At 43.7% G+C, this 12,500-nt stretch overlaps 1 protein-coding gene across 2 annotated transcripts in view; it reads right to left on the reverse strand.

Moving 5' to 3' along the window:
- Positions 1-175: 175 nt before the first annotated feature.
- The window catches only part of zc3h12b (zinc finger CCCH-type containing 12B), a 22,148-nt gene continuing 9,823 nt past the window's right edge, over positions 176-12,500 (reverse strand). For both annotated transcript variants that reach the window (XM_058383501.1, XM_058383502.1), the window contains exons 2-6: positions 9,768-10,501; positions 8,752-8,891; positions 8,412-8,646; positions 8,224-8,330; positions 176-8,102 (exon numbers count right to left, since the gene is read on the reverse strand). In XM_058383501.1, coding sequence (XP_058239484.1) covers positions 6,634-8,102; positions 8,224-8,330; positions 8,412-8,646; positions 8,752-8,891; positions 9,768-10,501 — 2,685 coding nt within the window. In that variant the 3' untranslated portion in view covers positions 176-6,633. The remainder of the gene's footprint in view (positions 8,103-8,223; positions 8,331-8,411; positions 8,647-8,751; positions 8,892-9,767; positions 10,502-12,500) is intronic.

Raw genomic sequence — 12,500 nt, forward strand, 5'->3', positions numbered from 1 at the left:
CCTGGCAGATGAGTGTGTGGCGTCAGTGTCTGTCGCCCTCTAGTGTGTGGAGGAATAACAGCTAGATGTTTATTTCAAGAAGAAATGAAAGAAAAGAAGCTGAGGTAACCAACAGGGTTTGGCTTTATTGAAGAAAAACAAACACATTTTGTCATAGAGACTTACATTTTGTTTGAGTCTACAGACTCAAAGAGTTACAAAGTTCCGTCTTTTTTGGGGGGGTGGGGGGGGCTTTGTCTTTTTTTTGTTGTCGTTTTTCAAAAGCGAGTGTTTCGTTCGACACGGAACCAAACACACAGCCGCACGTCGCCGTCACGCCACCAGACTTCAGAGTGTTCAGGTCCACTCGGCCGGCCTGCAACGCCGCAAGAAGCAGAACCGGAACGCGACACGGTACGAGAAGGAAACAAAAACAAGAGAGTTTGTTTCTGAGGACACGATTAAGAGGTCGTTTCACTGCGTCACAAAAAAAATCGCGAGTTTAATCGTTTCGTCATAGCAAACATCGAGATTAACGTCTTCAGTGGAGTTCATGATGAATCTGTTCATTCCTGAGACTGGGTCTGTGTGTGTGTGTCTGTGTGTGTGTGTGTGTGTGTGTCTGTGTGTGTGTGTGTGTGTGTGTGTGTGTGAGAGATAGCTGGTAAATTTGAAATACACACATCTCATAACGGTGGTTTTAGTTTACATCTCAGCAGTCCATGACACGAGGATCCTCAAGAGTCGGTTCTTCGGAAGTTTCTAAAATGAGAATTCACTCTAGAACTGACTTCAGAACACACTGACACACACACACACACACACACACACCACACACACATACATACACCTGTGTCAAGAGTCCTCCTGGATTCACACACACTGAGGGTTTTACAGTCTATAAGGCAGGTGTGTGTGTGTGTGTGTGTGTGTGTGTGTGTGTGTGCTGATATTAAATTCTCATTTCACAATAAAATACATTTGAACAGCAAGAAAAATTTCACAAGAACCTTTTCATGAACCACCAACTTTCTAAGGAACTTTTTCTTTTGGAACTTTTTCAGAGAGTGAAATCAGTTTGTAGGATGGAGTTTTTCTGAACCTTTTCAGGAACCCAGGAACATTCTCAGGAATCTGGAAATGCTGACATTATTTATTGGCTTAGGAACCTTTCCAGGAACCTTAGCTGGAACCCACAATCTTTTCACAAACAGAATTGACAGAAACCCAGGAACCAGGGCTTCAGGAACCAAGACACATCATTTCTAAAGGCTCAGAAACATTAGGAGGAACCTTTTTAACCTAAGAACCTTACAGGAACATAGAAACTATTTCAGGAACCTTTTTTAGGAACTCTGAAACTTTAGGCATGTTTAAACTCTGTTTATCGTTATCAGAGAGTTACTCTGATATCTAACAGAACTGAATATCGGCACATGCTTAGTGTGTGTGTGTGTGTGTGTGTGTGTGTGTGTCGCCTCAATGCAATACAAAACATGTCACTAGTCCTTGTCTTGTTGCTTCATTTGGGTTCCGTCCCAATTCATCTCTCATAAAAAAAACACTGCTTCACATTTATCTCCGAACTCGGGTCACGTGTACGTCGTCATGGTGACGCTCACATCCAAAACCACATCCCACTCACTACACAAGCACAGTCCAAACCATGTGGAGATTACCCATAATGCACTTGTCAGGAGAGAGAAGGGTGTGTTAAAGAATAAAAATAAAAAAAATCAGTAAATATTGGAATTCTGCACGAATCCACGTTTCAGTTCACACAAAAGTCCAGAGAGATTTATTCATATTATTTATTACACATAGAAACCCGAGCTAGCTGGGGTTAGCAAGGCGACGTGTGTGAGTGTGTGTGTGTGTGTGTGTGTGTGTGTGTGTGTGTGTGCATGCTTGTAAAAAGCACTAATACTGTGCAAATTCATGTGGTTTCAGTATTTACAAAAAGAAAAATATTTATATATGTTTATTTATATAGATATTTGGACAGTAGCATACAGTCCATTTGTGTGTGTGTGTGTTACCCCCATCCATACATCAGAGGGACATGAAAGAGAGAGAGAGAGAGAGGGAGGGAGGGTCATGTCACTTCCTGTTCAGTATTTCTGGGTTCTGACACACCGAGCCGACGGGACCGGAGTTTATTTCCGGTGTGTTCTGTATCCATGGTGATGTTGATGGACAGCATTTCATCACAACATCAGCAGGAGCTCCAGAAAGACAAACTATGTGTTTTATTGTGACTCAGTAAAACTACACATTAAACTGATATAATAATCCAGAGAACACGGTTTCTTAAACGCAGGAACTTCATCCAGGATCCAAATAAGGTCCAGGAACCTGGCAATCTTTTCAGGAACTCAGTAACCAGGATTCAGGAACCTCCTCAGGAACTAAAGGAGCTTCTCAGGATCACAGGAACCTTTTTAGGAACTAATGGTGGTAGCTCAAGTGGTTAAGGCTCTGGGTCGTTGACCGGAAGGTTGGGGGTTCAAGCCCCAGCACCACCAAGCTACCACTGTTGGGCCCTTGAGCAAGGCCTTTAACCCTCTCTGCTCCAGGGGTGCCGTATCATGGCTGACCCTGCGCTCTGACCCCAACCCCCAAGGATGGGATATGCGAAGAAAGAATTTCACTGTGCAGTAATGTATATGTGACAAATAAAGGCTTAACTTAACAAACAATTTTATTTTACTAGGAACCTTTTCAGGAACCCAGGAATGTTACAGTTGTAGTTCCTGCCTGAGTTTATTCCCAGGAATCCTTTTTGAGTACATTTTTGCTAACTGTTGAATGATACGGTAGCAAGGTTGGTTGTTTAAGCTACACTCTGATGCGGTAAATAACGTGTCACATGACTGCAGGTCCTGCAGTCCTCAGGCATTGGCTCGGTGTGTCAGGGCCCTCGTGAGTGGGCGTGTCTCTTTTTCTCGAGACTTTACTACATGCTTTCATCTGACAGATTCACATCACACACAGGATCCAGAGATACAGTGCTGCACAAACAGCTCAGAGTCAACCACGCCCAGGTTTTATCGACCACACCCACTCACCGGCCATATACGGTCTTCTAATAGATGGGTAAAAGAGAGATGAAGAGTGAGAGACAGAATACGTGTGTGAGAGAGATCCCTGTCTATAGACGTCTTGCCCGGCAGGAAACAAGCCTTCTGTATGGGCTACACTAGTGACACATAGTGTCACTAACATTATGGCATTAATGTGTTTTTTTATCCTTTTAAATAAAACTAAGCTATTTTTATAGATATATAACTCTCTCTATATTTATATATATATATATATATATATATATCTATGTATATATGTAATACTGTACAGATCAATTTTTTTTACAATCAAGAAATAGATACAATTTGTATCAACAAGCAAAGGTCATTTCTCGACATTTGAGGCGTGATAACTTGCTGCAGGTCAAGAAAATAAAGGAGCATCTCGGAAACGGCAGGAAATATGCAAAATATAGGTATTTATATATTTAGATTTACCTCTCTAATGTAGTCAAGAAAATATTTGCCATCAGCCTCGTCACTTTGAGGCTCCAGAACAAAGCTGGACGCAAGAATCACGTCCAGGCTGTCCGCTACATCGTTAAATTTTGATGATTTTAATGTTTTATTGTTGATTTTATTATGTTTAACTGACTTCCTGTTTCTTTTATAAATAAAGCTCAGGAATGTTCAAGTTCCAGTTTTAAATATGACCACAAACAGGTTCACAATCTGTCCATATATTTCAAACAGGAACTGAGGACAATGAACTAGGAACTTTTAGCCAGAATGCCTTTAAACTTATTACGGAAACAGAACCATTTATATTCCACAGATTCAAATGATCCAGGGTCCTTTTTATGATCCTAGAACCTTTTCTGGAGTCCAGGAACCTTTTTTCAGGAAGCCCGGTGAGTCCATGCTCCCAGCAACCTTTTAAAGAACCCAGAGAACTATTTTAGAAACTTCAAACACATTTAAACTGCAGTATGTATGGCTGATTTTAGTTCCAGGAACCTTTTTTAAGCTCCTCCTCAGGAACCAGTGGAATCAGTGTGGTGCATATTGTAGGTCTATAACTGGAAGAATAATGTAGCCTGAGGATGTTAGCCATGCTGGTTTGTTTGGCTTTGTCCCAAATCGCACCTTTAAGGAATTTACTAGGAACCTTTTCAGGACCTCAGAAACTTATTTGATGAATCCAGGAACCTTTCTAGGAACCTATGCAGAGGTAAATGCTGACAGGTTTTCCATCAGTGTGCGAGTGATCTGACCGCATCAGTAATATAAACTTCCTCATTTTTTTTTTGAGAACGAGAGGATACTTAAAAGAAAGGTGCGCAGAAAAAGTAGCAGCAAGCGACCCGTCAATCAAATGTAAGAAACAACCCAACGACAGCCTGGTGTTCCGAGTGTGTGTGTATCGCACAGGGAGAAACAGGTAGGCAGTGTGTCGCAACCTTCCCACGAGCGGTAACCTGCGCTCATGAAAACAAAACCCCAGCAAACTACGACAACAAAATAAAGTTTTCCTTTTTCCACCCAGAAGCTGAGACCAAGTCTGGAACATTCGAAGATTCTGCTAAGATAATTGCGCTAGGATAACTATAGAATATACAAAAGACGGGCAGAATGGCAGCGTCTCCCAGCACCAATCAGAAAACAGATGCTCTTCCGGAGCATTTTGCCGATGAGACACGCCGACTGCCGTCCCTTCATTAATGCACAAATTCCGTTAAGTTGCAAAACTGACTAACGAGCCAATGAAGTGTCAAGCTCGCAATTTATTTTCTCATGCATCAATTCGGAGCTTGTTAAAGCTATAACAACTACACTTCTAACGCTAAAATTTACACCTATCTTTAGTAAAATATCCGAGTCCTCCTTGACGTCATGGTTACAAAATGGACGTTTCAGGACCCGGCCAAGGTTAGCGAGCTAATTAGATTATTTATATAATACTCAGCTACTCTTATTAGCTAGTTATCTGTTTATGTTTGGCCAACAAGCTAGCTAATTTAGCAAGCTGAGTAGCTAAAAAAATAATTTGAAGCTACATAGGCATTTCAGCCAATGGATCTGCTGTACCTCTGACGTCAAGGTGGACAAGCTCGGCAGTTTCCACACCAAAGTTAAAATCATCCGTATAAATCGTTGCCACTGTACTGTATGTTTCCAAACTTCCAGCAAACCTGGAAATTTGGAAAAATTTCTCATGACTTCCACAGCCCAAATACTGATCTGTTACCAAAACAGAGCTTAAAGACCACGTAAAGAACACTTTCAAATTTAATCTGAGAAATCTTCTAGATTCTGTGAAGTTACGGCACAATAAACACGTCTAACAGGCTATATAATGCTAGCTACTAGCTAGCATCTTTTGTAACACTCAACTCAAACACACACTGATTATCTTTTTGGCCTTGCTTAAGCAGCGTGATATCATTTTTTAAAATGGCTTAGTGCGAGTGAGGAAATAGGGATGCTGTTTGTTTGCTTTTTTTGTTTGTTTTTTTTTGGCAGGTCGGCGGCGTTTCACTCCAAATACCAAAAGGTAGTCTTTGCAAAGTGGTATCGCTAACACAGGAAAATAATTGCTCTAAATAACCGCTAGTGCTTAAATACTAAACACACACGGTGACCTCGACGACCATCAGAAAAATATATATATTTATATATATCACGTTAACACACTTGTGGTGAGGTCACACGATGTAAGGCCATAAAAGTTTAAAAAGGTCAAAGTTCATGCTTTGAGGTACTCCAGAGTTAACGCTCCTTTCGGAAATTTCACGTTTTTACCTTTTCACGAGGCAAAAAAATCCCAAAACAAAACAAAACAAAAAACAGAAGATAATTGCACAGTCACAATATTTACACTGGTGCAAGTGAATTCCTAATTGTACTCGTATCACAACCGTTTCTGATCCTACAGGCTGTTTCAAAGGATTTCTTTCCTAAGAATTAAATTTAATAATAATATTATATATGTTTAACATAAAACTACTAATGCTCTTCATGAGATAAAATGACTGAGATTGGTAACATTACTGTATTTTCCAGAGAATAAGACATTCTCTTGACTGTATAATTTGTACATGAGCCTAATTGTAATCAAATACAACAAAGAAACGTGTAGCTTTTTTTTCTCTGACAGACAGTCAGAGTGGTAGAGGTTTTATAGAGTTAAATATTAAGTATTTTCTGGAAAATACAGCACTATAAATTAGCTATAAAATAAAAACAGCTGGTTATCGTCGACCTAGACTCAGGTCTTGTAAGTGTTTTTTTGCCTAAATTCAAACCTGAAAGTTATGAATATGAAGGATTGAATTGCTTAATACACCTTTGTCAAACAACAAACTTCATTCTTCAGAACCTTGGTACGAGGCCTATCATCAAACCTCTCAACCCAGAATCATGCTACGTGATGTAGCATTGGTCATCTGAATCATGGTGCCAATGCAAAGAAAAGAGTTACACTGGGACACGGAAAAGCTCACCAGAGTGATTTAAAAAAAAAGAGGAATAAGGAATTCTATCTTTCATGTGACTGGCTGTGTAGATCCGGTTTTGGAAAACAAAAAAAACATAAATGTGTAAAACGTTGTGCTGCTTCTCCTTCATTTGCTCAATGAGAGGACCTTAGTTTCGTTACGATAACTGCAGCTAGCTGCTGAGGATCCGTCATATGAGGATTCTTCTCCATGACCGAGTGGACTACGTATGCTGGGAAGATATTGCAGAGGTTTCGGTAAGTCTGGTACTGATGTTCAGGGATCGGATGGCGCTCTTGCGGTTCCACCGGTCCGTGAGGTCCTGGGGGCGTATCCCACGGTGACCTCCAAATCTGTTCCATCTTTTCCGGCATACTCCGAACCATCACTCGTTCGCAGCAAGGCATGAGTCCTCCCGTCAATCCGTAACCTCCGTACCCGTAAGGCTCGTTCCCACACGGTAAGGGATCCCAGCTGGCATGTTGCTCTCGACACAGAGGGGGCCGGCGCTGCCGGAGGGGGTTACTTTCATAAAGGCGGGAATCTGAAATGCTGTCCATTCGTGTCATTCCCAAGGATCGGCCTGGCTGAGCAGGGCCAGACGAAGGCAACACGTTCTGGGGAAGTGGAGGATAGTCACCCGGGCAACTGGATCGCGCTCCAACCACTGGGTGCTGTGCGTGAGGCACGAGGTGGGCCGAGGATTGTTTGCGTGGCCCCGGTTTGGGTTCATCCGTGCCATAACTTTGGACTCTCGTCAAAGCCTCATGGTGAAACCCATGAGCAAATGCTTGCAAGCGGGACTGTACTTGTGATTGCACTTGGGATTGCACTGATGGTGGAACCTTCATCCCATCATCCAAGCTACCTTCCATGGAGTACATCTCTCCACCGTAGGAGGAGAACGAGTCTGAAGAGTGGCTGCGTCCAGATTCAGGACAAATGCTGGAAGCTCGACCAGGATATCCTCCTCCAACTCCGACCGGATCTGGCTGTTCTAAGCTACAGAAGCTGTCTTGCATGCTTCCTAAGCTCATGGTGGAGAAATCGCTCAGCATTGAATAATACCCATGGTCACTAACTACAGAATCGTATTTGGGAAAAGGTTCACTGTATGCCACGGAGGCACCCTGGCTGTTGGTGACCAAGATCGGAGGATATTGGATGCTTCCAGCATGTTCTAGCGAGCTGTGTGTGAAGTGAAGTGACCCCGGTACCGGGCTACTAGCGGAACGAGTGTTCAATGCCCCGGCTGCATGGCTTTTTGTCGGTGGCATGGTCGGGACGCTAAGAGCCGTCACTAAAGATGGAACCGAGCTAGCTTCAGCTTTCCGAGCCGGACAGAGCCGCTCCTCCTGCTCGCAGCCCACGGAACGGATGCTCGGGTCCGACTGACGTTTTGGTGCCACTCGTTTTACCTCAGAACAATCTCCTTTTGCAGTGGCACCAGACATGCTGCATTTTGCGAGAGCACCTTCGCTCATGGTCTTGACAGCAGACAGCTTGGCGAAAGCCCGGAGTTCGTCTGCGACAGATCGTATAGGCTGCGCTGCTCTCTCTGGGTGGTAGTACTTGCACTTGTGACCATATGTGCACTTTTTACCTAAAGTTTGAAGAAGATAAAAACAGTAAAGTCAAATCTTCACATTAAACCTTGCAATGTGGGTGTATTTTAATCTATTTCATAACGACTGTACACAGTTGCCTACATGTGCTGTACTGACCATAAGGACATGGCTGCTTTTTGTGCTCCGGGACGACAGGTCGCTTGCGGAGGAAGTTTTCCAGGCTTGGGCCATGTCGGCCTAGCGGGTCATCCGGTGGCATAAACCTACAAAAACACAATGATAAACTTACACTTGATGCATGACGACAATTTAAATTTACAAAAGAAAGAAAACCTGTAGCTTACTTGTCATTGACAAAACTGTACATGAGAAGCCGTTCCTCGATAAACTTTTTCCACTCTGGTTTTTCATTCTGAAGATCTCGATAGTTATCATTCGACACGATGATGCCATCTGAATCGCATGCCAATTTAACGATAAAGCGGTCGTCGTAACAAACAACCCGTCGTCCCTGGACTCGACGTGAAGGAGTGAAGACGAGGATCTTCTCTTTCTCCAGCTTCCTAAGGATTTCCTGATCTGAACACAGAGGTGGCATCACATGTTATGTCTCCTAACAAGATACAGAATTGCACTTGAACATGACGACACACCTGGTAGTCCTACGTTCTCATACTAACTCACCTGTTATAGGTGCGTCGGGTCGGGACTGTTCTTTCCTCCACGCCGGTACGAACACTGTGATGTCTTTGTGTCCTCGCTCCAGGAACCAGTCGACCGCCAACTGGATGCCCAGGCATGAGAAAACCTCTTTGTTTCCATGGCTACAAAATATCACAGATACCAGGTTACTCACATACACATGAAAAGATATGCTCGTTGATATAGACATGATCATCAAATCCAGGGATGTTGGTGTGTCTCTTATTTTTTTACCACTCAACATGATTAAACCCTGGCTTATGGCAGACAAGCAATTAAAACTCCACCAGAAGTTCAACGTCTAGCAAAATGGCTGGTTGTTTTCCTGACTTTTTTTTCCCCCCAAGTGTCAGCCCATTTCAGCCCATTTGCTAACCCTGCCTCTAGGGGGCAGACGTGTACTTTTACGGTGATGATATTTTTCATCAGTATTGTAGGTACATTGTTTACTGATGAAGAGATTCATGTATAATTAGGAAATAAGACACTCACAGGTAAGGGCCTCTTGGTGTGTTAATGACCAGCATGTTAGACTGTTATGAATTAAAGTTGTGTAGTGTCTAGTGCAAAAAGTTGAAAATGAACACTTCTGTGTGACAATGTTAAATTGACCCATGGCAAAAACCATGTTTCCACATTTAGAGACAATTTATTAAAATGATGAAGCTGGGATTTAACTGTAAAGAGACAATAGCCCCGCCCACCTGTTTTCTATTAAGCCCCAAGCATGATGTGCATATTCTCCTAGATGATAAATACAGGGTAAGCTCCACCACAAGCAAATGTGCCCCTTTAATTCCATGTGTCCTTTTAAATTGTAGAGTTTCCACCTGTAGTGTCACCTGGATTTCCATAGCATGTGTCAAAAAACTACACTAAAATGTTCTCCTCAGACATTTTGTAAATTTGCTACATCATTGTAGACTTTTATATTCTGAAAAGCTTCCATTGGCTTATGCTTGAGTTGATTAATACCATGTAGCAGGTAAAATCAGTACCTCATGGCTACGTTGGATCCGTCTATAACGATGGGTCGGAGGTTATCGTACGTGTCGTTTGTCTCCTCCTCGAGTGACGCTTCAGGACTCACGGCCTCTTTCGCTCCAGAGCCGCGTGGGGTTAGCGTTAACCCCGTTGGCGTTAGTCCTGTGGACGTTTGTGTCTGCGTTTGTGTTTCGATTTCTCCTTTATTCCCGAGACGTACGAGTTCAGCCAGGACGTCATTAGTAAGTGCGCTCGGTCCCAGTTTGCTCAGCACAGCCTCCACCTGCTCGCCGGAGTAGCCTAGCTTCAGCGCAAACTCCATTTTACTCTGGTAGTCCCGATCTGAAGGGGTGTGGCCCAATGAGGAGGTGGGTGGTGTCAGTGATGAGGAAGTGGGAGTGGCCAGAGAATCATCAGCGCGCAGTTCCTGTAGCGTGCTGCTCTGGCTGAAACTCGGACGGTCCAGACACGGAGAGCGACATAACTGGCGGTGAGGTTTAGTCGCCATCACCAGCTCGGGTTTCCTTCCTCTTCCTCCTCCTGCTCCTCCGTGTCCTCTTCCTGCAATCCGTCTCTCTCCTTCGCTCTCCGAGCTACTCCCTTCTTCCTCTCCTTCCTCGTCCTCCATCAGCTCGGGCGCATGCTCTCGGGCCTCGGAGCTCTCCGGCTCACGAAGACGACGCTGGAGCCACAGGGTCAAACGCTCATGATGTCTCTGCGCCGGAGAGATCAGAGACACGATGTAGTCCTGCAGAGAGAGAGAGAAAGAGAGAGAGAATGTTAGAAATATAAGTAGGATATGGTGAAGAAGAGAACGAGAGAGAGCAGATCAAGACTTCACAGAACTTCTCCCGTCTCACTCTAACCATGTGGCTGTGTTCCAATGCTGTTAATAACTCACCCTTACTGACTTTCCCTCACCGTTTAGCTTTGCTTAAATTTTTCACTCTAGATTAACGGGTGCTCTTTTATCAGCGTGAGTGAAGTCTGCTTAATGAGGCAGCTAGCCGACATCAAAATGGTGGACACACGGGTAAATATATCAGATATAGAAGACTTACAGTAAAGAGAACATCACATTCTTCTTCTAGTTCATTAATAGGTTAGCTAGTTGCCAATTAGCAAACTACCATACGTGATATTGCCACTATTCTTTTTATGAGACTTGGTTAAGTTAATCAAATAAGGGCTAATCTAGCATGCTAGCACATCAAACTAATTTCACTTGGTTAATGAGTTAATGCATCTTAAAGAAAATCTTATTTGCTAATTATGCAAATTTAGAGTGAGACACAACTCACGGCTCCAGGGCGTCTCATCCAGAAACCCCGCCCACTTTCACACATACGTCAGGTGACACAAGTGCACATGGAAAACGCTTCTGAATATGTTTAACGGAATTAGTTCATTTGTTTATTGGAAATCCAGACTTCGAGAAATTCATAGGCATTATATATATATATACACGTGTGTGTGTGTGTGTGTGTGTGCGTACATCTTCCTATGTACCTGAGAACAGTGTTATAGTGTGGGCTGTAGTCTAAAGTGTGTGTGTGTGTGTGTGCGCGCGTGTGTGTGTGCGTGTAAGCCGATATCACCATCCAGCTATGAGAGGCTTCTCCGTGCTCATGACACCGGTTGCCTAGCAACGCAGTCCTGTCATCAGCTAACTGCTTTTTAGCAGTCACGACTAACACAAAACACTGCACAATGTTCTCTGGGCAAGCTTGAAACACACACACATAGACACACACACACACACACACACACACACCTATGCTCACATAGTCACATGGAGCTGTGCTGTGCAGATGTAAACATAACCATGACATGAAGATAGAGTGAACTCGCTAAGTGTGTGTGTGTGTGTGTGTGTGTGTTATGCAATACGCAATGTGTCAGAATAACACATCATTGGAAATCACAATCTTACAACATTAAGGGCTTTCTCTCTCTCTCTCTCTTTCTCCCCCTCCCCCATCTTTCTTTCACTTCCTCCTCTCATCCATTTCCTTTCTCTCTCTCTCTCTCTCTCTCTCTCTCCGTCTCTGCAGATGTGTCGGAGTGTGTTCCCTCCTTCCTCGCTGTGACACGGCCGTCTCTCTCTGAGTCGTGACGCCGCGTCCCTCAGGGTCCCGTTCCGCCTCTGCTCAGCTTCAACAACAGCTGATATCAGATCAGTCGCTTTTGAAACTGATGTCAGATCAGTGTCCGGTCGAGCGCTGCAGACTCACCCTGCTACACCATGTCTGATCCCAGGTCAGACTGAAGCCTCACACCTCTCTGCGCAGTCAGCTGAGGGTTAGCACCATCAAACACGTCCAGCTGGTCTCAGATCAGTCAGTAATGAGTTTCTCACACAATGCTGCTGACTTACAACTGGCTTACAGAACCACTTTCTACAGTCTGCACTGCTACATAACAGCTGATCTCAGAACAGCCCTCAGATAATACCGCTGCTCATCTTAGCAACGCTGCTGTGTAACAACTGATTCCAGATCGGAGAAATGAGGATCAGCAGGACTAATTCCTAACACCTGATTTTAGATCAATTTACATTCAGGTGTCCAGCTGAACAGAACAGCTGACCGCAGGTCTGTTTTTTATTGCTGAAGAGCTTACTCCAGATCAGTCTGCAGTACCACTGCTAAAACTGACCTCAGATCAGTTTAGTTCTGTCACTGCTGATATGTGGCTTCAAATCAGAAACAGCAGCATATCTTAACATCTGACCTGAGATCAGTGTG

Source organism: Hemibagrus wyckioides, linkage group LG28, assembly GCF_019097595.1.
Source record: "Hemibagrus wyckioides isolate EC202008001 linkage group LG28, SWU_Hwy_1.0, whole genome shotgun sequence".
Lineage (NCBI taxonomy): Eukaryota > Metazoa > Chordata > Actinopteri > Siluriformes > Bagridae > Hemibagrus > Hemibagrus wyckioides.